Source organism: Camarhynchus parvulus, chromosome 28, assembly GCF_901933205.1.
Source record: "Camarhynchus parvulus chromosome 28, STF_HiC, whole genome shotgun sequence".
Lineage (NCBI taxonomy): Eukaryota > Metazoa > Chordata > Aves > Passeriformes > Thraupidae > Camarhynchus > Camarhynchus parvulus.
The window spans coordinates 2,048,003-2,073,895 of record NC_044598.1 but is presented as its reverse complement, the minus strand read 5'-3'; the positions used below and the strand labels follow the sequence as shown (position 1 = coordinate 2,073,895).

The window sequence follows — 25,893 nt, the reverse complement described above, 5'->3', positions numbered from 1 at the left end:
TCTGCAATCAGAGGGGCTGAGCAGTTCCCATCAGGGGCTGCTCCAAGGCTTTTCCAGGTTTCCAAAGGAATGGAATCACCTCCCTTGGATGGTGGGGGGAGTGGATGTGATGCTGAGAGACACGAGCAGCTCCCAGCAGCCGCGGAGCCCCTGGGAAGCTCCTGATCCTGCTGGATTTGCCTTTGGGAGCGAGGAGCTGGGATCAGAGGCTGGAGCTGGGAATGTGCTCCCCCCCAGCTGTGAAACACAGCCTGGCTCAGGCAGGGGCTGCATTTTAATTACCCGGAGCCTTCGCTCCTGCAGCAGCTTGGCCGGGCCCCTGGAAGTGCTGATGGAATTATAAGGATGGCGCAGTGCCGGCAGCGGGAAGGAGGCGCGGAGCCTCCGCGGTGGCCCAGCTGCAGCATATGGAGGCAGCTGAGCATCATCTGACAGATCCTGGGGCTCGTTAGTTTAATTGCTGCAACATCCCCGAGTCAATTAATCTTCCTTTGAAAACCTGGAGTGGAGAGGGGGGGGCGGAGGGAGGTTATTTTGAGCCTGGCATGACACAAAGCAGCAGGATGAGAGGAGAACGTGATTTGCCTCGGCGTGGTGAAGCCTCGGGGCTGTTTCACCTCTCTTGGGGGGTGACCTCTCTCTTGGGGGGTGATGATGGCGGAGAGGTGACACGGTGCTGAGTGTCCCCTGTTGGGCTGTCACCTCTGTTTCACACCCTCCTCCTGCTGCAGTTTGGGATCAGGGGCTGTGAAGTGCCAGGGGGTGCTGAGCTCCCCCATCCTCATCCCGCTGCCCTGGGGGGGTTCATCCACAGGATCATCCCGTGCTCCAGGGTGGAGGAGGAGGAGGAGGCCCTGCTGCTCCCAATAAATTCCCTGCCCTTCTCCCCTCGCTGTCACTCGCTTTTTTTTGATGTCCCCCATGGCTGCTCCACGTCCGGCTCACGCGGCGTCCACACGTGCCCGGCCCCGGTGTGGGCTGAGCCCCCTCCCCGGGCATCCAGGAGCCCCCCAGAGCCCTGCTGAGCCCGGGGGCGGGGGACAGGACCCCTCCAGCACCCCCCGCTCGGCAGCGCCGTGATTCAGCCCTGCGTGAGCGGCCGCCCCGTTGCGTCAGGCCTGGCAGGGAGCTGCGGCTCAATGGAACGAGGAGGAGCCGCAGGAAAATGATCAAGGAAAGCTCATTCATTCCCTCTAACGAGGAGTATCCGGCCGGCTCCGAGCGCGGCGGGGGGGGGCTGAGGCTGCCACCACCCCCCCGGGCCTTGTCACCTCGCGGGGTGGGGCGGGCCGATGTCCCCGTGCCCCCCCCCCGCTGCCCTCCCCGTTCCCGTGGGGACGCGGTGCCAGTGCGTGGGTGCCACCGCGGCCCGCTGCCCGCTGGCTGCTATTAATAGAGGCTGCGGATTTTAATTGCTGCCACTCAGGAGTGGGGTGGGGGGGAGGCAGGAGCAGACCCCGGCTGTGACAGGGACCCCGGAGTCATCGGTCACCTCCAGTGCTCGGTGCCAGTGGTGGGACACACAGCTGGGGAGGGTCACCCTGGGGCTCTTCTGGTCCCACTCAGGCACTGGGGGGGCTCAGCCAGTGCTTGAATGTCTCACAGCCCTGCCAGGACCCCCAGTGTGTCCCCTCAAGGGCCCCTCTGGGATTTTGGGGCTCTGCCATGAGCAGGTGACACCAGTTGGTGACAAAGGCCCTGCGGTGTGTGCACAAGCTCCCGGTCCTGTGCTGGGGTGGCACCATGGCCTCTGTGTCCCCAAAGCCCAGCATGGCTGCCCAGGCCACCCCCAGCTGGGGGGCTCACAGGGGCTCGCAGCACCGGGGGCTCACAGCACCCTGTGCCCTGCCTGGCTGGGACGTTGGTGTCCGTCTGTCCTGTCCCTGTGTCCCCTGTCACCACCTGTGGGGCTCTGTCCCCATCCACAAGTCCCTGGACTGTCCCTCCTCATGTGGATTCAGTCGCCACCTGTGCAGGTGTCCCTGTCCGTGTGTCCTCATCCCCAAGTGTCTCTGTCCGTGTGTCCCTGTCCATGTGTCCCCATCCTGTGTCTTCTTGCCTGGCTGTCCACTCTCACCCCCATGTGTCCCCATCTCTCTCTCTATGTGTTCCCATCCGTGTGTCCCTGTCCCCATCTCCGCATGTCCCTATTCGTGTGACCCTGTTTGAGTCTCTTCTCCGTGTGTCCCCATCCCGTTCCTGTCTGTCTGTCTGTCCCTGCGTTTCCATCCCGTGGATCCCCATCGCTGCCCGTGTGCCCCCATCCTCGTGCATCCCTGTCCGTCTGTCCGCGCATCCCTGTCCGTGTGTCCCTGTCCGTTTGTCCCCGTCCCGCCGCTGCCGGCTCCCGGAGCCGCTCGGGGCCGGGCCCGGGGGTCCGGAGCCCCGGGCGGGGCGGGCGCGGCGGGCGGGGCCGGCGGCGGGGCGGGATCGGCTCTGCGGCGGCCGCACCGCACCGAGCCGAGCCGAGGCGAGCCGAGCCCGCCCAGCCGAGCCGGCCCCGCCGCAGCGGCCGCAGCCCCGCCGAGCCCCGCCGAGCCCCGCCGCACCGAGCCGCGCCGGGCGGAGCGGAGCCGCCGCGCCGGGGCCGCCCCGGGCCGGGCCATGCGCTGAGGCCGCCGCGCCGCCCGCAGCCAAGGGCGGATCCCGGGCAGGACACGGTGAGGCGGCGGGCACCGCAATGCGACCGGCGCGGCGGGGGCCGGGGGAGCGCGGCCGGCGCGGGGACCGGGGGTGCTGCCGGCACGGGCGGGGAGCGGCGCGGGGGGACCCGCGACCCTGCCCCGCCATCTGTCCGTGCCCTCCTGATGCCGCTCCATCTCCATCCTGAGCGGGATGCTCGTCCCTCCCGCCCCTTCTCCCGCTCCTCCATCTCCATCCAGCCCCTTCTGCTTCTCCGTCTGTGTCCTGCTCTTCCCCTGCCTCTCCATCTCCATCCTGAGCGGGATGCTCGTCCCCCCTGCTCTTCCTCTGCCCCTCCGACCTCCATCCGGCCCCTTCTCCTGCCCCTTCATCCCTCCATCCTGCCCTTCCCTGCCTCTCCATCTTCACCCTGCCCTTCCCCTGCTCCCCATCCCACCTCTGCTCCCTCACCCCTGCCCTGCCCTCCATCCTGACCCCCAGGTCCCCACCAGTGTCACCCCCAGTGCTGGGGGCCCGACTGGGAGGGTGCTGGGGGGCTCTGGGGGGTGCAGAGCCCCCCGGCAGGGTCAGCCCCGGGTGGTCCCTGCCCACGAGCAGAGGGGGGGCCGTGCTCTGAACCAGGGACTGTTGGGATCGGGGTGCTGCTGCTGGGCACAGGCCGTGGGGCCACCCCAAAGAGCCCCCCCGGTTCCTTGAGGGTCTGTCCAGCCCAGCCCCTCAGCTCGGCGCCCCATGGCAGGGCTGGGAGTTCAGGGGCACTTCTGGCTGTGCCGTGGACAGGTGGGATGGACAGGTGGAACAAGTGGGATGGGACAGGTGGGACAGGCAGGTGAGACAGGTGGGATGGGACCGATGGGACAGGGTGGGACCATTGCCAGCCCTGGCCGAGGTTGGACGTTCCCACGCGCCAGCTCAGCCCCGGCCCCCGCTGCAGCCCCAGCCCCCGGGCGCTGGTGACGCTCCCAGCGTGGTGGGATCCAAGGAGCCCACGGTGGGATGAGCTCCTGGGCTCCTCCAGCTGCCAGCCTCGCCTGGCTCTGGTGTCTGGGGACATGCCAGGGGTTTGGGGCTGCTTTGCGGGGTCCAGACCCCCCAGTGCCCTGGGATGGGGATGGGGTGGCTGTGGGAAGGGGCTGGTTCCCCCGGAGATGCTCAGGGATGCAGGAGCTGCCATGCTCAGGCCGGGGCTGTCTGGGGCCCTTTGCTGTCCCCCTTCCCTGAGCTGGGGTGGCAGGAGTGGAGCTGACTGGGCACAGTCCTTAAGCAGCGCTCAGACCCCCTTCCCTCCCCTCCTTCCCACTCATCCTGTGACTGGGCACCTTTGGAAACCCTGTCCCGTGGTGGGTTTAATGTCCCCAAGGCTCTGTGAGTGTCCCACACACCCTGGGGACCCTCGTGGGACAGAGGTGGTGCTGCCACCCCTGCGCTGCACTGGGGGAACCGGGGCAGGGCCCAGCACCTGTGACTCTTTGTGCCACCTCGTTTCACACCCCAGTGCTGCATCACTGGGGGGCACTGGGGACCTTGCCCGGGTCCAGGTGTCCCCTGTGGGTGGGCACTGAGGTTTGGCAGCATGAGGGGGGCTCTGACCCACTGCCCACCACCTGCAGCCCATGGCTGTGCCACGCTCCTTTCCTGCACTCCCCAACACATCCCTGGGGTGGGAGCAGAGCAGAGGGATGGCACGGCATGGGACAGGGTGGCAGGGAGTGACAGGGGTGACAGAACACCAGCAGCACAACCTGTGTGTGAAAGGGCACCCCTGTACCTGGCCAGAGAGCCCAGCTGGGCGCTCCAGGTGCCACCACGACCTCGCTGGGCCAGCAACTGCCCTGCAGAGCTGCTCTCACTGCCTGGGAGGGCTGAGGGGGGGGGTCCCTGCCCAGCGAGCTCCCCCGGCAGCCTCAGCAGCAGCTGCGGTGCCGGTGGCCGCGCTCAGCCATATGGCCACGGCGGGCGGCCAGTAAAAATAGCCAAGGCGGCCTCACCCCGTGCCGGCCGGCAAGGGCGACCCAAGGGCAGCGAGCCCAGCTCCCGGCCGGGGCTGCATCTCAGGGGGGCCACGCCTGGAGTTGGGGGGTGACACCTCCCTGTGCCCCCGCAGCGACCGCGGGGCCAAGATGCCGGAGCAGAGCAACGATTACCGCGTGGTGGTGTTCGGAGCCGGCGGCGTGGGCAAGAGCTCGCTGGTGCTGCGCTTCGTCAAGGGGACCTTCCGCGACACCTACATCCCCACCATCGAGGACACCTACCGGCAGGTGATCAGCTGCGACAAGAGCGTGTGCACCCTGCAGATCACCGACACCACCGGCAGCCACCAGTTCCCGGCCATGCAGCGCCTGTCCATCTCCAAGGGCCATGCCTTCATCCTGGTCTTCTCGGTCACCAGCAAGCAGTCGCTGGAGGAGCTGAAGCCCATCTACCAGCAGATCGTGCAGATCAAGGGCAGCGTGGAGAGCATCCCCATCATGCTGGTGGGCAACAAGTGCGACGAGACGCAGCGCGAGGTGGAGAGCAGGGAGGGGGAGGCCATGGCCAAGGAGTGGAAATGCGCCTTCATGGAGACCTCGGCCAAGATGAACTACAACGTCAAGGAGCTCTTCCAGGAGCTGCTGAACCTGGAGAAGAGGAGGAACGTCAGCCTCACCATCGACGGGAAGCGCTCCAGCAAGCAGAAGAGGACAGACAAAATCAAGGGGAAGTGCAGCATCATGTAGAGCCCCGGACTGGCCCGCACCCCCTCCCCACTCCGGATACCCCCCCTTCCCTCCTCCCCCCCACGGCTGGACGTGGCAGTGGCATCGCAGCGGGACCGTCCCCTCGTCCTCCGTGTGCCATCACTGTGACTGTGCGGGGCCGCCGGCGCTCGGCCCGGGGCCGGGGGTGAAGACGGGGCCGAGGTGAGGGACACGCGGCCACCACCCCCTGGGCACGGCAGGAGCGGGGACTCGCCGCCGCCGCCGGGACACCCGGACCACACCCCCTGCACTCAGCACAACCGGTGCCACCGGGCCCGGCCCCCGTCGGTCCTCGCGGGAGGGAGGGACGGTGCCACGTGGGGATGGCGGTGTCACCCTTTGGGGACAGTCACGCGCGGCCCCCGTCCCCACGCCATAGTGCTCTGCTCCTGCGGGCAGAGACCCGGGGCGGGGGCAGCCCCTGCGCGGTGCCCGTGTCCCCCTGACCGGTGTCCCCGGCCCCCCTGCCCCATCCTGGTGCCATGACCTCCCTCCCCAAACCCCCAGCCCTGTCCTGGTGCCACAGCCCCATCTGCCACCGCAGCCCCCCGAGCCCCCAGCCCGGCACCGTGGTCCCCTTGCCCCCCCAGCCCCACCCTGGCGCCGCGGGACCCCCGTGCCCCTCCCCAGCCCCGAGCCGGTGCCGCAGCCGGAGCCGCCAGCCCAAGCACAAAGCATCGGGTCCGCGGGAGGTCCTGACCCAGCACAATCCTGGCGAGCTCCGGCGGGAGACCCCCGGCCCCACAGCCAGCCGGGCCCCCCGCGCCCCCTCCCCACTGATGCCGCAAGGATCGGTGCCACCCCGCCCTCAGAGTCCCCCCGCGGGGTGGCCCGGCCCCGCACCCCCGGGACCCCCGGGACCCTCGGCCCCCTCCAGCTCTGGCGCAGCCCCGCTTGTTCCCCCCTGGCCGGAGCGGGGTCCCCGCGCTGTCACCAGCCCCTCGGCCCCTCGAGGTTTGTCCCCTCGCTCCGGCCCCGCTCCTTCCCCCGCCGCCGCCACCGGGGTGTCCCCGAGGGGATGTCCCCGGACAGGCCGAGCCCCCCCCCAGCTCCCCGCACCCCCCGGCTTTTTACACGAGGATCCGAGCGCCCAGGGGACAAGGTGACGATGTAGCCTTTATTCTAGAAATAGTCTTCCTTCAATAAAGAGACGAGAAACGCTCCCGCGTCCCCCGGAGCCGCCCCCGGCCGGGGCGGGAGGCCACGGGGGGAGGCACGGGAAGGGGGGCGAGGTGAGCGTGACGGGATGCGCGTGTGATGTGGGGGTGTGTGTGTGTGTGTGTGTGTGTGTGTGTGTGTGTGCACACCTTGGGGACAGCCACGGCTCCGTGGGACGGCCACAGACGCGTGTGCAGGTGTGGGGCACGTGTGGTGCATGTGCAGGGCCGTGGGCACGTGTGACATACGTGACATTTTTGTGTGTGCGGGGCACAAATGTGACGTGTGTGCACAGGTGTGTGTGTGTGTGACAGAAATGTGATGTGTGTGACGCAGATGTGACAGTGTGCGCAGCTCTGTGTGTGACACAAAAGTGACAGTGGCACACCTCTGTGTGTGTGTGACACGAATGTGACAGTGGGCACACCTCTGTGTGTGTGTGACACGAATGTGACACGTGTCCCGTGCGTGTGACACGCGCGTGCCCCGTGCCCCGCTCGTGCCGCGCGCGCCCGCCTGTGACGTGCGTGCGACACGTGTGACGCGCGCGCGCGCCCGCGTGTCGCTGTCCCCGCCCGTGCCCGCGGGAAGTTGGGGGGCGGGAGCGCGGCGCGTGCGTCATCACGCCCGTTGCCATGGAAACCAGCGCTGCTCCCCGGGCGCGGGAGCCGCGTGGGCTCCGGGAGCGGGAACGGGGTGGGGGGGGGAAACGGGAGCGGTGGGGGGAACGGGGCTGCCGCGGGCACCGGGGGACCGGGCAAGGGCACGGATCCGGGGGATGGGCACAGATCTGTGGGGATGGAGGGCATCTGTGGGGATGAGCATAGATCCGTGGGGATGGCACTGATCCGTGGGGATAGCGTGGTCATGGCTCTATGGGGATGGTGATGGATCCATAGGGATGGATGGTCATGGATCCATAGGGAGGTGAAGGATCCATAGGGTTTGTCGTGGATCCACAGGGATGGTGAAGGATCCAGAGGGATGGTGATGGATCCATAGGGATGGTCGTGGATCCATAGGGATGGATGGCAATGGATCCATAGGGATGGTTATGGATTTGTGGCAATAGCCACAGCTCTGTGGGATGGTCACAGATCCACGGGGATGCTCTGAGCTCCGTGGGGACAGTGTCAGCTCTGCAGGGATGTCACAGCTCCCTGGCACTGCCCATGGCCCCTGCTCCTGTCCCTGTGTCCCTTCTGGGGCCTGGGGGGATCTGGGACCCTCTGTGGGCGCCAGGGCAGGACTGTGGGACAGGCACACGCGGACATGGGGACACTTGGTGCCCGTCCCCACCTGCTGGGACCCCTCAGGACTCTTAGGTATTTGGGGTGGCACCATCACACCAAAACTCAGAGCGCTTCCAGAGGCCCCTGGGGGCAGAAAATCTTCCCTTCCCCCTTTTCCCGACTCTCCCCCTCCCCACCTCTGCCTCCTCCGTCCCCTCCCACTTCCCCCCACCTAATGGGACCTGTGCCCGCCCGGGCAGGGGACATTCCGGTCCTGCTGCAGCCCCGGGCGTCCCTCGGGATGCTGCCAGGGAAGCGCTGGGTCCCTGCAGCGCCCCCAAACCCCATCCTGAGCCCCCAAACATCAGCGCAGCACCGGGAGGGAGGATCCTCGCCGGGCGCCCGGAGCCTCCCCCGGGTCCAGGCGTTAAACAAAGCAGCTCTTGAGCGTTAATTAACGGGATGAGCCGCGGTGCAGCCTGTTCCCGTCCACGAGCAGCCCTGGCTGCATCCCGCGGCCATCAATTTCACAAATGCAGATTTTGGGACCCAAACCAGCTCCTGGCATCGCGTCTCGCACTGGAATATTGCCCCTCGTGTCCCTCACCGGGGGGACACCGCGGCCGCGGCAGCCGGGAGTGCCCATCTGCAGGGAAAGCGGATTAGGGATTAGGACATACGGGAGCAAACTGGATTAGGGGGAAAATCAGCCTTCTTCCCACTAACAGGATTATGGAGTTTTCAGCCCGATTCCAGCGCTGCCGCCGGCGAGGTGGGGACAGCCCGGGCTCGGCATTTCCCCACCTCAATTCCAGCTGGGATGGCAGCTGCAACTGGGGCGTACTGGTGCGTACTGGTGCGGCCGTGCCGCGGGCCAGCGCAGGTTGGGATGCGCTGGGAAGCGATGGGGACGCGGCTGTGTCACCCCACGGTGACTCCCGAGGGGACACCGGGACCAGGCACCACCGGGACCCGCTCGCCCGGTGCCTGTGGCAGCCCGGGGGGGAATCAAAGCCTCGATTCAGGGCGTGATTTCCGCTCCCCCCGCTCCGCCAGCGTGACTCCCGCCCGCCGCTGATTCAGCCCCACGGATTTTCCCCTCGGTCCCCGGGGGCAGCAGCTCCCCAGGGTGGGGGCAGAGCGAGGCCGCGACCCCCGGTACGCAGAGCGGGGCAGAGCGCGGCTGTGCCCGGGGATGCTCTGGGGGATTTGGGGACCCCAAGCCCCGCAGCGGGGTCCGGTCCGGCTGCACCAAGGGCTCTTGGGGATCCCGGGGAGACTCTGGGGGCACCGGGTACCGGGGTGTCCCCCAACGGTGCTTCGCGCCCCGGCCGCCACGTGCCCCCTCCCACCTTATTAATATTAATGAGCTACTTATGCGACCACGCCCCATTTCCAGCCTCGCGCGCTGATTGGCCGCTCCTCCCGCCGCTCCTCCGCCGGCCCCGCCCCCTCCCCGGCCTCCCTCCTCGCCGCCGCCGCCGCAACCGAACTTGGCGGCCGCTCCAAGCCCCGCCTCCCGGCCGGCCCTCCCCCCGCGCGCCGCGCTCCGCGGCTTCCCATTGGCTGCGGGCGCTGTCCGTCAGGCGCTCGGGGCGGGGCCGGCACCGCCCGCGGGCCAGCAGGGTGCGTTGCGCCGCGCGGTGTCTGAGGCGGCGGCTCCGCTCCGCGCCCGCCGCGCCCGCTCCCGCCGGTACCGGTGAGAAGCCGCCGGGAACGGGGCGGGACGGCCGGGGACAGCGCGGGGGACGCCCGGCTGCTTCAGGCCGCGGCTTGGCCGAGCTCCCGCCTCGGCGCGGCCCTGCCCGGGGCCCCTCTCCGCCCGGGGAGGGCGGCAGGGCTGGGCCGGGGAGGCTCCGGGGGGCTCGGGGGGTCTGGGCGGGGAAAGGCGGGCGGCGGGCCCGGGGGAGGGCGGGGGAGGCTCCGGGCAGGCTGTGGGGTGTGGGGGGCCCGGGCAGGGCTGGACGGGGGGCTCAGGGCGGGCTGGGAGTGTGGGGGACCCCGGGGAGGTGGAGGGGCCCTGGGGATGGGGAGGGGGCTCCGGGTCCCGGGGGGAGCGGGGTGGGACGGGAGAGTCCCCGGGCAGCTCCGGGGGGAGGCTGGGGGGGGTTTGGGGGTGCTGGGAGGGTTTGGGGGGGCTGGAGCCTGGCACAGGGCGGGGGGGTTGGCATCAGCGCTCGGAGGGACCCCCAGAGGGTCCCCATGGGGGTCGCAGCACTGGGTGGGATTTTGGCACAAGGCTCAGGGCGAGGAGATGACGTGGGGGTGTTTGGGGGGCGCACAGAGGGGCCGTGGTGGGTTTTTGGGAGGTCTTTGGATGAAGGAGTTGTGGGGATGGCGAGGGGCGTCTTTGGGTGGGTGAGGTGACAAGGGGCAGTGGGGATCCATGAGGGGCATGGCTCAGTGCCAGCTGCTCGGGAAGTTGGGTGACTTCATGGTGAACCAGCCGCAGGTTTTGGGGTGACAAAAGGAGGTTGGGGAGCTCGGCAGAAACCTCCAACATCGCTTAATTTACTTGTTTGTTTCCCGCCGGCGAGTTGGGGGTGGGTTGGAGTGGCGAGGAGCGCAGGACAGCGGTGGCATCCCGCCTGATCCGGGCAGGATTCAGGGAATTGTGTGGGTTACATAAAGGAGGGGTGGCTGCAGGATCTGGGTTTTGTGTTATTGAGGTGTAGAGGAGGTAAGTGGGTGCCGCAGACAAAGGGAGAGAGAGAGAGAGAGAGAGAAATCTGTCTCCTGCTCCTCACTTCCAGTTGGAGGTGTGGAATGGGAAGCTGGGCGTCCTTTAGGAGTTGGGGAAGTGCAGGGAAGCAGGGATCGGAGCTGTGGGGACAAATCTGGGCTTTGCCATCAGGTGTGGCCTTAAACCAAAGCCAAACGGGCTGGGCTGGGGCTGTGTCTGCTCTGAGACACCTCTGCTGCTGCTTGGGGGAAGTTATTGTGGCTAAATAGGGGTTTTTTTTTTGGAAAACTGGCACCCTCCAGCTCTGTGAGCTTCCTGTGGCGCTGCCCTGGACGTGTCCAATGGGGGTGATTGCTACCAGGAGGAAATTTGGTGTGTGACAGAGCGCAGGAGGCAGCAGCTCAGGATTAATCCTGGCAAACTCGAGGCCTTTTAGGTGATTGCTTGGTTTTCTTCAGCTTCTCAGGGCTGAGCTCTGGCCTCCATCCCTGGGAGGTTCCACAGGTCTTTCTCTCCCTGCCATGTGGGATATCCACAGGCAGGTGAGCAGATCCTCGAGGCTTCAGCTCCATGACCATAAAACAAATTCATGGCAATTTGTGATGATGTAGCCGCCATTTATCCCATTCTTTTGGGGGGAAAAACACCCCTAAAATCAAAAATACCCCATAAAACAAATTCATGCAAATTTGTGACTCAGTAGCCACCATTTATCCCCTTCTTATGGGGGGAAAAATACCCCCAAAAACCCAAAAAAACCCATAAAACAAATTCTTGGGAATTTGTCACTCTGTAGCCACCATTTATCCTCTTCTTTTTGGGGGAAAACCACCCCTAAAATCAAAAATACCCCATAAAACAAATTCTTGGGAATTTGTGATTCTGTACCCATCATTTATCCCATTCTTTTGGGGGGAAAACCCCCTAAAAACCAAAAAACCCCATAAAACAAATTCTTGGGAATTTGTGACTCAGTAGCCACCAATTATCCCGTTCTTTTGGGGGGAAAAATAGGAAAAACACCCCCAAAAAAAAGCTGGATCAGTAGGGTTAAACTGAGCCGATTGTCCCAGAGGTTTAGGTGATTTATCCCATTCTTTTGGGGGAAAAAATGGGAAAAACACCCCCAAAAACTAAAAACTCCCCATAAAACAAATTCATGGGAATGTGTGACTCTGTACCCACCATTTATCCTGTTCTTTTGGGGGGGAAAATGGGAAAAACACCCCCAAAAACTAAAAACTCCCCATAAAACAAATTCATGGGAATGTGTGACTCTGTACCCACCATTCATCCTGTTCTTTTGGGGGGGAAAATGGGAAAAACACCCCCCAAAAAAAGCTGGATCAATAGGGTTAAACGGAGCCGATTGTCCCCGAGGTTTTCTCCTGCCATCTGTGGCTGTGACACGAATGGAAATGGCTCTTTTGTGTGGCTGCTGGGGGCGCTGCCATGCTTGACACAGTTTTGGTGCCCGTTCCCGTTTTCCTGCTGCTCCCATCTCATCCCTGGACGTGTTTTAAAAACCCCGGAGGGAATTGATGCACCCAGAGCTGGCGGGTGGAGTGGCAGGGAGCTGTGTGACAAGGGACACGGAGCTTTGTCCCTCCTCGTCCCCCTGCCAGGGCTCTCATCAGACCCTGGAGCTCGTTAGCCTAACGAGGAACCCCAATTCTCATCCCTGCCCTTGGCTCCACAGGAACCGGGCACTCTGCCCCTTGGAAAAAGCTGATTTTGGTGGCAGTTTCCTGATTTGATTTGGTGGCACTTTCTTGATTTTGGTGGCACTTTCCTGATTTGGTGGCACTTTCCTGATTTTGGTGGCACTTTCCTGATTTTGGTGGCACTTTCCTGATTTGATTTGGTGGCACTTTCCTGATTTTGGTGGCACTTTCCTGATTTTGGTGGCACTTTCCTGATTTGATTTGGTGGCACTTTCCTGATTTTGGTGGCACTTTCCTGATTTTGGTGGCACTTTCCTGATTTGATTTGGTGGCACTTTCCTGATTTGATTTGGTGGCACTTTCCTGATTTTGGTGGCACTTTCCTGATTTGATTTGGTGGCACTTTCCTGATTTTGGTGGCACTTTCCTGATTTTGGTGGCACTTTCCTCACTGGGAGGGGATCGTGGCTGTCCCTGCTCCATTAGAACTGGACACTTTACCTCTTGGAAAAAACTGATTTTGGTAGCAGTTTCCTGATTTTGTGGCACTTTCCTGATTTGGTGGCACTTTCCTGATTTGATTTGGTGGCACTTTCCTGATTTGATGGCTGGTAGGGGATCATGGCTGTCCCTGTCCCATTAGAGCTGGACACTTCACCTCTTGGAAAAAGCTGATTTTGGTGGCAGTTTCCTGATTTTTGTAGCAATTTCCTCCCTGGGAGGGGATCGTGGCTGTCCCTGCCCTGTTAAGAGCCAGGGCTGGACGAGCTCCAGCTCTGGAATAATCACCCTGGGAACTCTCTGCTTCCTGGAGGGCTCCAAGTGGTCACTTGTCCAGTGGCCAGCGGGTGGGAGAAGCTGTTTGGGCACCCTGGGGAGGAGCTGCCACTTAAAAAAAAAATCCTTTTTTTGCCTTTTCAGCCCTAAAAACGAGCTCAGGGTGGAAATACGGGGTGCTTTGGTTGGGTTTGTAACCCCAGTGCAGCTCTGGAAGAGTTTCCAGAGGCTCTGGGGAGCAGCAGAGGTGGCAGAGGGCTGGGAAAAAGGGGGTGAGTGACCCAAAAACCTGGAAAAGCAGGAGGGAATTTTGTGGCTGTTTGGGGATTTTTGTGCTTGGAAAAAGAGAGTGAGGGAAAAAAAAAAAGGGATTTATAGAGTGTGGTATCTGTGCTGGTGTGTGATAAGTGAGGGGCCTGCTGGAGGTTGTAGATCCAGTGGTGCTTTCGTCATTTTTGTGAGAAATCAGAGGAGTTGAGGTCACCAGAAATCCTGGAATGGTTTGGGTTGGAGGGACCTTGGCAGGGACATCTCCCACTGCCCCAGGTTGCTCCAAGCCCCAGAATTCCAACCTGGCCTCAGTGTAAAGATCTCGTGGTGGAGCTTTGAGGTGGAAAGCTCTGATTGCTCCAATATCCTGGAATTCCTGAGGTGGTGGGAACCTCTGATTCCAAGATCCTGGAATTCCTGAGGTGGTGGAACCTCTAATTCCAATATCCTGAAATTCCTGAAATGGTGGAAACCTCTGATTCCAATATCCTGGAATTCCTGAGGTGGTGGAAACCTCTGATTCCAATATCCTGGAATTTCTGAAGTGGTAAAAACCTCTAATTCCAATATCCTGGAATTCTTGAAATTATGGAAACCTCTAATTCCAATATCCTGGAATTTCTGAAGTGGTAAAAACCTCTAATTCCAATATCCTGGAATTCTTGAAATTATGGAAACCTCTAATTCCAATATCCTGGAATTCCTGAAGGGGTGGAAACCTCTGATTCCAATATCCTGGAATTCTTGAAATGGTGGAAACCTCTAATTCCAATATCCTGGAATTCTTGAAATTATGGAAACCTCTAATTCCAATATCCTGGAATTTCTGAAGTGGTAAAAACCTCTAATTCCAATATCCTGGAATTCTTGAAATGGTGGAAACCTCTGATTCCAATATCCTGGAATTCCTGAAGTGGTAAAAACCTCTGATTCCAAGATCCTGGAATTCCTGAAGTGGTGGGAACCTCTGATTCCAATATCCTGGAATTCCTGAAGTGGTTCAGCCACAGAAATCTTGTGTGCAGAGCTGGATTTTGGATTTCCCAGCTGCAGCATCTCTGAGCTCTCTGCTCAGGGTGTTTCTCTCCTCCTCACCTGTTGCCAGGTGATTTTTTTTTGCTTTATCTTCCTCTCCTCTGATTTTTCAAGCTGGGAAAGGAACAGAACTAAAAACATAAATCCAGTTCCCTGCCTGCCCATTCAGACCAAAAAAAAAAAAGAATAAAATAAAGAAAGCAAAGCTGGGAGAGAGAGCTTTGTCTTAAATATTAATTAGTCTGAGATTTACCCACTTAATTTGTACTTGACAATAAATTGCTGGGATTCAGTGAACTGGCAGAGCCCAGGCCTTGCTTTTGGTCCCCCCTGTTATCATCTGCTGCTGCTTGCTTGTGCCAAAAAGGGCCTGGATGAGAAGCCAGGGGACAAAAGAGCCATTGTGCCCCAAACCTCGGTGACATTTGGAGTTTCTGAAAGTGAAACTCGCTCGAGTTTGAATCTTCCCCCCCCCAAAAAAAACCCGCTTCTGTCTTGCACAATCCTGGCCCAAAATTTCTTTTCCCTCCTTCAAAATACCTGAGCAGCCCCTAATTAATTAAAAAAAAAAAACAAACCCAACTGAGTGTGGTCACGGGGATAAATGTGTTTAATTTGGTGAATTCTCGCTGCTGGGGGCTCTGAGGGAGGATTAATCTTCGTTTCGAAGCTGGATTTTTCCTGATGGTTCCCATTCCAGCAGGGTTGGAATCTCCAGCAGTTCAGGGTGAGGTTTTTATGGAATGGTTGGGTTGGGATTGGCTGTGACGTTAAGGACAAAAAAAAAATAAAATAAAATAAAAAAGGAGGAAATTCGGGCACGCTGTTAACGCCGAGACACAAAACAGGAAATTTAGTTAAGGGTTGTGCTTTTTCATCATTTATCCTGTGTTTTTCCCCCCTCCTGATAGACAAGAAGGAGTTTTAAAGTACTTCAGCCTGGGTTGGGTCTGTACAGCTGAAAACATTCCCCAATTTCCACTTAAAGGTGGATTTTCGGTGACTTTTCAGAAGCTGCAAAAGCCAAGAAACCTCGGCAGCTCCTGCTTTGTTTTCATATTTGAGAAAACAGAGTTGTTTGAAAAATAATCTCGCTGCTAATGGGAATGGGGGAAGCAGGAAAACAGGCCCTGATTCCAGAGGGAAGGAAATTCCCCCTCTTGGCACTTCCAGATCCCTCTCAGGTGACAGCAGGGAGGTGACAACCAGGGATGGACACTCTGCTAACACCCCCCCAAAAAGCTTCTTTGTTTTATTCCCAACTCGTCCCCTCTGGAGATACAAAAGAAATCTATTTTGAAATCCATAGAGTAGTTTGGAAAGTGTTTGTTTTTTGGTTTTTTTTTTTCAACCCTGGAAGCATTTTGTCCATTTCTGCCTCATCTGCTGGTAGAAAAACGCACAAGATTTAAATTTCTGGTGTGGTTTAACCCCTCCAAAGCTCCTCCTGAGCTCAGGAACTGCAGGAGGATTTCTCTGGATGTGCTGCAGGAGCTGCTTTTGGGAGGTTTTTGTGATTTTTTTTTTCATTTCCTCCACTCTTGAGTTATTTCTCTTTTTTTTTTTCTTGCTGGCAAGGGCTCGGTGTTTATGCTCCATAAATCCTGACGTGGCCTGGCTGCTCCTCCGAGCGCTCGTGGTGCAATTCCCAAACAAAGATTGGGAATCTCATCAAACTTTTCTACCAGGGAGAAAAGCAAGGCCTGAGGGGCTCTTTATTTTGTTTTTTTTTATTAAAGCAAGACCTTTTGGTAAGGCTGAGAACTGCTGGTTGTGTTTCCATCCTGGGAATTGTGTCCCTGCGTGGTTCAGGGTCCAGGTGAGTGAGCAGGGAGCTCCAGGTGCTGCATTTCCAGGGATCCACAGGATCCTGCAGCATTTCCAAGGAGCTCCTCACTCTTGGGTGAGGATTTGGAATCATTTTTCCTGTAATCCGTGAGTTCTGTGGGAGAATCCACAGAATTCTGCAAGTGTTTAATTGCACTAATTCTAATTAAACCTTGACATTCCCATTGTCTGGGGGATGGAATCCTGATCCAGTGGCTTTTTTAGGATGATCTGGCTTCTCTCAGTGCTTTTCCTTCCAATTTAAATCCCATTGCTGCTCTCCCTACAAATGCCAGGTGTTCCCTGGAATCGTCCCAGGAACAGGAGGAGCTGTCCCTGCCATGGCAAGGGGTGGCACTGGGATTTATTGGGATTTCCAACCCAAACCATTCCATGATTTTCCAGACCAGGGGTGTGTGTGTGGAGCTGTGCAGCACGCTGGGTTTTTTTTGGGTTTTTTTTGGGGAAACAAATCCACGATCCAGACATTCCCAGCAGACATTCTGGCACAGGCAGCAGCGTGATCACAGATTTGTCTTTATCTCTCCCAAGTTTATCCTGTTGCACTGAGCTCAGCTGGCTCCTGGTGCTCCAGCATCCCTGAGCTGAGCGTTCCCTGCTCCTCTGAGTGAATCCCACTTTGCTGGAAAAATGGGAGCTGGGAAAGGGCTGGAGAATTCCTGAGAGATCTGGGAAGGGGCTGGAGAATTCCTGAAGGGGCTGGAGAGTTCCTGAGAGAGCTGGGAAGAGGCTGGAGAATTCCTGAGGGAAATGGGGAGGGGCTGGAGAATTCCTGAGAGAAATGGGAAGGGGCTGGAGAGTTCCTGAGGGAGCTGGAAAGGGCTGGAGAATTCCTGAGGGAGATGGGAAAGGAATGGAGAATTCCTGAGGGAGATGGGAACAGACTGGAGAATTCCTGAGGAAAATGGGAAGGGGCTGGAGAATTCCTGAGGGACATGGGAAGGGGCTGGAGAATTCCTGAGGGAGATGGGAAAGGAATGGAGAATTCCTGAGGGAGATGGGAACAGACTGGAGAATTCCTGAGGGAGCTGGGAAGGAGCTGGAGAATTCCTGAGGGAGCTGGGAAAGGAATGGAGAATTCTTGAGGGAGATGGGAAGGGGCTGGAGAATTCCTGAGGGAGATGGGAAGGGGCTGGAGAATTCCTGAGGGAGCTGGGAAGGAGCTGGAGAATTCCTCAGAAAGATGGGAAGGGGCTGGAGAATTCCTGAAGGGGCTGGAGAATTCCTGAGGGAGCTGGGAAGGGGCTCAGCCTGGGGAAAAGCAGGATCAGGGGGACATTCCCAATCCCCACAAGTCCCCAAGAGGAGGGGACAGCCTCCCAGGGGACACCAGGACAGGAGGGAGCAGCCCCAGGGTGCTCCAGGTGGGACAGCAGCAGGAATTTCCTCCTGGAAAAGGTTGTTAAACCTTGGGAAGAGCTGCCCAGGAGGGTTTGGGGTCACCATCTCTGGAGGAGTCCCAGGAATCCCTGGAGGTGGCACTCGGAGCTCTGGGCTGGTGACAAGGTGTGCATGAGGCACAGGGATGATCCCAGAGCTTTTTCCCAGTGGAAATCCTCCTTTGGATCCCAATGTGGGGACTCCAGAGCCCACCCCATGCTGTCAGTGCCCCACAGGGCCTTGCTGCAAACACAGATCTGGGAAAGGCAGCAAAATCTTGGCATTTTGGGGGATTTGCAATCCAAATTCCTTTCCCAGCACTCCCAGAGCTTTAATCCTGACCTGTGCCAAGCAGCACCTTCCCTTTGTAGGGCTGGCATTACCCACAGCATTTTTTTGCCAGAAGTGAAATCCAGAATTCCACCTTGATGGAATTGGCTCTGGGGAGGGATTTTTGGGAATTTTTTGTGTTGTTTGGTGCAGTGGCTGAGCTGGGAATGGATTTTTGGGAATTGCACAGGGATGGAGGACAAGGGCTGGCTCCAGGGAATTTATCCTGGTGGTTGAGCTGGGAATGGATTTTTTGGGAATTTTTTCCTGGTATTGTTGGGTGCAATGGCTGAGCTGGGAAGGGATTTTTGGGAATTTTTGTGTTGTTGGGTGCAGTGTTGTTGGGAATGGATTTTTGGGAATTGCAGAGGGTGGGAGTGGAGCTGCCACCATCCCCACGCCTTGGGAGTGCCAGGATGAGCCACCCAGAGCGGGTCAGTCCCTGATCCCAGCTCTCCTCCCTCTCCCTCTCTCTCTCTGATTGCTAATTAGCTGGTTGACATTCCCTGCCTCATTATCCCACCCTCAGCTTTTCTTCCCGAGGATCTGAGCCTTTCCAGAGGCACCAAACTCTCACACTGGATTAAGCAGCTCCTGTTTGTGGTGCAAACCCAAATTCCACCCTCCACAGTCATCATTTTTAGGGATGCCCATGAAACCAACTCAGAGTTCCATCCCATTTTGCTGTTTTTTGATTTATGGCAGTTCTTAGGGACAATTCCCATTCCTGCATTGCCAGGATAGAGGGAATCAGCATTTCCCTGCCTGCTGGTGAGGAATATCTTTGTGGCAGCCCAATTTAAGACTATTTTCCCCATTCCAACAGGGACTTTAATTCCATTTTAACATTCCACGAGCTCATTAATGCTCTTTGCTGCGGAGAGTTTTGCCCTGTGGCAAAACTTTCAAAAATCCTGTGATTTTTTTTTTTTTTCCCCAATTTTTTTTTTCTGTTAAGGTGTGAAAAATGCTGTTCTGGTGTTCTCTGGAAATAGTTCTCACCTTTGGAATAATACTGGAGAGAGGCAGAGCTGCTGAAAATAGCAGCAGCTGCCATAGGCCAGGATGGAGTTGTGTTGTCAGTCATGGGAACAGAAAATCCAATTCCACCTGCAGATGAGCATTCCTGAAATAGAAGAGGGGTTGTCAACCACCAGAGGAGATGCATTGTGTGCATCCCTGGTGAGGAAGGAAAAAAAAAATCAATCAGATCCACGTTTTCCAGTGGTTTGGAAAAACTTGGGAGAGCCCCAAGCTGCTTTTGGGAGAGGTGGTTTGGCTAAAATTTGATGGTTTGGAGGTAAATTTGGGGGGAAAAGCTGGCTGGGATTCTCAGAGGGAGGGTGGGGATGGCTTCAGGGTCAGGAAAAGCTCTCAGGGAAGGTCGGTGGAGGGGCAGGAAGTTTTTATGGCAGGCTGAACAAAGCTGGGTAGGAAATGGATTCACAGCCAAGGAAAGGATTCACAGCGCTGCTTCCCCAGCTCTCCTGAGGCATTCCAGGTACAAATCCTCCATTTCTCCTGCAACTTCAGGAGCCACAAAGCCTCTGCTGCAGCTGCTTTGTTTCCCCAAACTCCCCCAATCCGTTTTTTTTCACCTGATTTATTCGTCTCATCCTCGAAACTCCTGTCCCCTGCATAAATAAACCCTCCCTGCCTGGTGTTTTCCATGTGCAGGCTGCTGTAATTATGGGTTTGGATTCCTGCTGGGACTGATTGTGTCGAGCTGATCCCAGTGCTGGTGCCCATGGATGGGGTTTGGGGCTGCTGATTAAAATAAAACAGAATGCTTGGGTGGGAAGAGAGGTGGGCCTGGCCACCTTCCATTTCATTCTAGAACAGATTGGAAAAAGCTTTTGTCCACATCTATATTTTCCTGAATGTTCTCCTAGGTTTTATCCAAGCAGGAATATTTTTTTTTTCTCCTCCGTGCTCTGGGTGGTTGTAAATTCCGGGACTTGTAAAATTTGTTATTTCTGCAAAGTTCAGTGGGATTATCCAAGGAAAAAAAAAAAACCAACATTTTTTGCCAGGTTTTGTTGAAATAAAATCAGGGATGCTGAGGGCTGGCAGTGCTCCTCATGCATTCCTTCCAGGATAACACCATGATCCTGCTTTCAAAGGTTGTTGTGGAGTAGCAAGTGGAGGAGCAGTTCCAGGATTTAATGAATACCTGTCCCTAATGCCTGTGTGCCTTCCCATCAGCCCCAAGGGAGTGGGAATGACAAAGAATTCCAGGAGCAGAGCTGGATAAAGCTGCAGAAACTCTGTATAAATGTGCTGGGAAAAAAAAAAAACAAAACAAACCTGGATTGGGAAGTGAGAGCTCATAAATCCGTCACCTCTCCAGGAATGGGAATCTGCTCCATTCCCTGGATTCCCAGCAGATCCTGCTCTAATCCAGGGCTATAAATACTCCCAGTTTGCCTTCCTGGCTGACAGGGATCTCGTTAGGAGCAGGATTTGGTGGAATTCCAAGGCTTTTTGCTCTTTGGAGGTTTGTCGGTGGAGCTGGCAGCGAGGATGACACAAGGAGAGCTGGAACCCCATTCCTGCCAGGATCCTGGGATATTCCCTGCTCAGTGTTCCAGGGCTGGAAGGAGCTTCCCTCCAACCTCCTGAGCTGGTCCATCCTGAGGGACACGGATTTTCCAGCTTTGCCAGCTCCAGGAGGGATTTTGGGAAGGAATTCCTCTCTGTGAAGGTGCTGAGGGAACAGGATGGAATTCCCAGAGCAGCTTTGGATCCTTGGGAGTGTCCAAGGCCAGGCTGGAGCAACCTGGGATGGTGGGAGGCGTCCCTGCCCTTGGAATGGGATGGGCTTTGAGGTCCCTTACCACCCAAACCATCCTGAGATTCTTCCTAAATCCTGTTTGGGATCTGAGGATCTTAAATAGGATTTTCTCCAAATCCCACATCCATGATCCTGTCAGAGCAGCCCTGAGGGGTTTTGGTGTGAATCCCGAGGTTTGAGAGCTCAGAGCAGACAGGAAAATGCTCCCTTAAACTCCACTGAATTCCCCCTGGGTTTCCTGTAATCCCAACTCGTTTTCCTGAATTATTTCTCTGTGTTTGTGGGGCCAGCTCTGCCCTTCCCTGTGCCACGTTCTGGGCGTTTTGTCCTTGTCCCCAGCAGGTCCTGGTGGCACCACAGGACTCTGCAGGGCCATCCCTGGCACGGAGCTCCTGCTGCCAGCTGGGTTCAGGGCTTGGCATCAGTTTTCTCAATTTTCCCAAACAAATGGATGGGTTTTCCCAGTTCCCAAAAAAATGGATGAATTTTCCCATTTCCTAAACAAATTGATGAATTTTCCCAGTTCCCAAACAGATGGATGGGTTTCCCCAATTCCCAAAAAAATGGATGGGTTTTCCCTGTTCCTAAACAAATGGATGGGTTTTCCCAGTTCCCAAAAAAATGGATGGGTTTTCCCTGTTCCTAAACAAATGGATGAGTTTTTCCAGCTCCCAAACAGATGGATGGGTTTCCCCAATTCCTAAACAAATGGATGAGTTTCCCCAATTCCCAAACAAATGGATGGGTTTTCCCAATTGCCATTGCTGCTGTTCCCTGCTGTCCCCAGGGCAGAGCCACAACAGGAGCAGGCAAACATCCTGAGTTTCCTGGGATATCCCTGCTCCAGGTGCTGCTCCCTGGCTTTTATCTGGGCTGGGTTTTGCTGTTAATGATTACACAGGGAGCAGTTCCCTCTGGAAAGCTGAGCCTGGCACTGCCCTGAGGCCTCCTGCAGCTCCCCTGGTTGGTTTTTGTCATCCTTGGAAAAAAAGCTGGGATAATAATTTGTATTCTCTGCTTCCCGTGGGGGTTATTCCCTTAAAATTCCAGCATGAATTGGGGGTTTCTCTGCCCAGAACAGAGGGATTCTCTGCTGGGAGTGCTGAGGAATGAAATCCCCGAGGCCCCACAAACCTGGCTGGGATGTTTACCCTGCAGCCGATGACGTTGGCAGGGCTGGGTTTTATCAGAGGTGTTTTCCGAGGGATAAATTAAACATTGGGAAGGGTTTTAGGGAAGCAGAGCTCTGTAACCACGTCCTGGGCACTGGTTCCAAACAAAACCAGGAACTGATGAGGTGTGAGAGCTGGCAGGCGGCCGGGATGTGGGGAGAACATGGGGATCTCTGCACAGCTCTGTGCTCTGCCCGTGGGGTTGAGGCTCCTTCCCTGAATTCCCTCCTTTTCCTTTGCTTCTGCTGTGCTGGGGCCCAAACTCTGCTTTTTTTTTATTCTTTTTTTCTTTTTAAATTTTTTTTTCCCCTTTTGCAGATGTCATTCTCTGCCACCTGACAAAGGAACAGAATGCAGCAATTTTCCCTAACCTAAATAGTGGCTCTGTATTTCCAGCTCCCCTGGAACTGGAATTAATTTAGTGTGTGGGCTTTTTAATTGGCTCGTTGTGGGGAGGAACAGAAGATGAAATGCCGCAGCTCTGCCTTCCTCTTCCCTTTCTTTCCTTAAATCTTTGTCACTCTCCTTGTCTCTCACTTCCATGAGTCGCTCAGGTTATTTTTCCCTGGTTTCTTTTGTTGAAACTCCCCTGTGGAAGCCTCAGGAGTGTCATGGATGGAGCTGCTTCCTTCACAGGGGACAAATCCCCTGTGGCTGGTGGAGGGAATGGGAATTGCTTCTCCAGTTGGTGGGGAGGGAGGGAGGGATGGAGGGATGGACACACGTGGGGATGGATGGATGGATGGATGGATGGATGGATGGATGGATGGATGGATGGATGGATGGATGGATGGATGGATGGATGAACGGACATGGGGGTGGATGGAGGGAGGGAAGGATGGATGGATGATAGATGGATGGATGGATGGACACAGGGATGGACACAGGGATTGATGGATGGATGAATCCATGGATGGACACAGGAATGGATTGATCGATGGACGATGGATGGATGGACACAGGGATGGATAGATGAGGATGGATGGATGGACACAGGGATGGATGGATGGATGGATGGATGGATGGATGGATGGATGGATGGATGGATGGATGGATGGATGGGAGGGAGGGAGGGAGGGAGGGAGGGAGGGAGGGATGAACACAGGAGTGGACGATGGATGGATGGACGGACACAGGAATGGATAGATGATGATGGATGGATGGCATCCCTTGTTCCAATGGAGCCATCTTCAGACTCAGATCTGGAATTGCACAGCGTGGGAGCTGTCAGGTTTCCCCCCCCACCAAAAAAACCTCTGTTGGAATCAATGTGTTCAAAGTTGGTAGAAATTGGGGGTTTTTATCCCACATTCCATGGATGAGCATGGAGAAAGCCTCAAGTGCCACCTGCGTCATCCTCACTAAACCTCTCCTGTGAGGACTTTTAGGATTCATCCCCCCTCCAAAAAAAAAATCTCCAAGGCAGGTCCTGAACATATTGAAATGTAAATAAAGCACCCCAAAGGACACACTCCTCGTGTGGCCGGGTGGATTTAAATCCGTTTGGAGTGGGCTGGATTCCAGTAGGCAAAAAACAGGGAAAACCAGGGAAAAAATGGGCTGCTGGAAATGGGGAAAAGGTGTGAGGTGCTTTAAATAGTTCAGGAATGGGCTGGATTCCAGCAGGGAAAAAACAGGGGAAAAGTGGGATGATGGAGATGGGGAAAAGGTGTGAGGTGCTTCAGCTGGTGGGCTCAAACCTGGTGTTGAGAGGAGCTGGAATTCCCTGCAGGATCCTTTCAATTGCTGAAAATCTTCTCATTTTTTTTTAATTTTAGGAGATTTGTCCTTTCCACCCTGCATTGAGTGCCAGAGGAGCTGGGGACACCTGCCCAGGTAGGTGCCAGCAGCACCCACAGACACCCAAACACCCCCTGAGCCCCAAATCAGGGCATTTCCCACCCGGAATTTGTGTGGGAAGGATCCTAAAGCCCTTTCCACCATCCCAGGGTGCTCCAAGCCCTGTCCAGCCTTGGCATGGGGCTGTCCATGGTCACCTGTGCCAGGTGGGCAGTGGGGACTGTCCCTCTGCTCAGAGGTGGTGACCAGGCCCTGGGGACACACAGAGATCTGATGTGGAATAAAACAATTCCATTCTTTTCCCTGATCCTTCAGCTCCCTCCCATCCCAAACCCCTCTGTGACACCACAACATCACCGCTCTTCAGGTGTTTCAATATTCTCAATCTTTAAAAAATTCTTAATTTTAAAAAATATCTTGAGTTTTGATAAGAAGAGCCAAAGGTTAATCAAGGTCATGAGTCACTGACCTGCCTCGGCAGCAGCTCCAGAGGTGTTCCCCTGTTCCTCCAAGCAATACCCAGCCAGGCCAGAGCTGTTTCTTGGGCAGAAATCAATTTTTTTAGGAGATTCCAGCGGGTTTTTGTCCTCATTCCCGGCTTTAAGCTGGATTTGGAGTCTCCAAGAGAGGGCACTGTGTCCCTGGCAGTGGAGCTGTGGATGAGCTGCCAGCCCCGAGCTCCTCATCCCAGGGAGCCGAGTAATTAACTGAGACACTCATTAGCAGCTGCTTTGGGGGCTGGACATCCTCATGTGACCGCTGCTCCTTTACCTCCATCCCTGGCAGAGCTTCCTCTTGCCTCACTTTCCTAAAAAAAAAAAACCCAAAAATGTCCCTTTTGTCCTGATTTGTGCACTTGGGGTGTCCTCAGGAGGGGACAGATGTGGGGTCCCTGAGAGCCTCGCTGCGAGTCAGAGATTTCCTCCAAACCAGGGAAAAACAAAAAGAAGAAAACTCAGGGAGGTTCTTCTTGTTGTAATTTCTCGTGGGAAATGTTTGTGCAAATCTTTGTTCACAATTTTTTACCAAAGTGTGGAAGGGGGGATTTCATTTCTCAGGAGGGAACTGAGAGGAGGATTTGAAGCTCTGCCCTGGATGTTTTGGGGTGGTTGCCCTGGTGCCATTGTTGGATAATTTGCTATTTATAGGGGGGATATTTTTAGGGATGTGACAAGTCTGGCTGTGGACCTGGATCTGGGGATATTTATGGAGCACAAAAGGGGCAGAATTGAGCCTGTGGTGCTGCTGCATGGAGGGGATTTAATGCTGGGGGTGAGCTGAGCATCCAGAGAGACACCCAGGGGTTGGAGCCAGGGCTGGGAAAGGGCTGGAGAATCCCTGAAGGAGATGGGAAGGGGCTGGAGAATCCCTGAGGGAAATGGGAATGAGCTGGAGAATTCCTGAGGGAGCTGGGAAAGGGCTGGAGAATCCCTGAGAAAGATGGGAAGGGAATGGAGAATTCCTGAGAGAGATGGGAAGGGAATGGAGAATTCCTGAGGGAGATGGGAAGGGGCTGGAGAATTCCTGAGGGAGATGGGAAGGGGCTGGAGAATTCCTGAGGGAAATGGGAAGGGAATGGAGAGTTCCTAAGAGAGATGGGAAGGGAATGGAGAATTCCTGAGGGAGATGGGAAGGGGCTGGAGAATTCCTGAGGGAAATGGGAAGGGGCTGGAGAATTCCTGAGGGAGCTGGGAAGGGAATGGAGAATTCCTAAGAGAGATGGGAAGGGAATGGAGAATTCCTGAGGGAGCTGGGAAGGAGCTGGAGAATTCCTCAGAAAGATGGCAAGGGGCTGGAGAATTCCTGAGGGAAATGGGAAGGGAATGGAGAATTCCTGAGGGAGATGGGAAGGACCTGGAGAATTCCTGAGGGAGCTGGGAAGGGGCTCAGCCTGGGGAAAAGTAGGATCAGGGGGACATTCCCAATCCCCACAAGTCCCCAAGAGGAGGGGACAGCCTCCCAGGGGACACCAGGACAGGAGGGAGCAGCCCCAGGGTGCTCCAGGTGGGACAGCAGCAGGAATTTCCTCCTGGAAAAGGTTGTTAAACCTTGGGAAGAGCTGCCCAGGGCAGTGGGGACAAGGTTGGGGTCAGACACAGCCTGGGCTTGGTGACCCCAGAGCTCTTTCCCAGCCTCAGTGATCCCATGCTCCTGATTTTCCCCCCTTTTTTAATCTCTTTGTGGTGCCAGCTCAGACTCTCACACACCTTTCTGATTTTTAGGAGCAGCCTCTCATGCTCTCAGTTCTCCCCCCATTCCTGAAGTGACACAAATCCCCCTTTTTTGGGGGGGATTTATATCCTGCAGAAATGAAGCTGCCCTGGCTCATTGGAATCACTGATGGATCCCATTTCCCAGGGGTCATTAAG

At 56.8% G+C, this 25,893-nt stretch overlaps 2 protein-coding genes across 2 annotated transcripts in view; both read left to right on the top strand.

Annotated features, from left to right (window-relative positions):
- Window positions 1–2,589: 2,589 nt before the first annotated feature.
- On the top strand, window positions 2,590–6,536 carry DIRAS1 (DIRAS family GTPase 1). The gene is made up of 2 exons (XM_030966921.1): window positions 2,590–2,660; window positions 4,748–6,536. Exon 2 carries the CDS (start codon window positions 4,764–4,766, stop codon window positions 5,358–5,360), a length of 597 nt encoding a protein of 198 aa, XP_030822781.1. The 5' UTR covers window positions 2,590–2,660; window positions 4,748–4,763; the 3' UTR covers window positions 5,361–6,536.
- Window positions 6,537–9,371: 2,835 nt separating this feature from the next.
- GNG7 (G protein subunit gamma 7) overlaps window positions 9,372–25,893 on the top strand; it is a 44,419-nt gene continuing 27,897 nt past the window's right edge. Inside the window, exons 1-2 of the mRNA XM_030966929.1 lie at window positions 9,372–9,470; window positions 23,503–23,560. The gene's annotated coding sequence lies outside the window, so the exon portion shown is untranslated. The remainder of the gene's footprint in view (window positions 9,471–23,502; window positions 23,561–25,893) is intronic.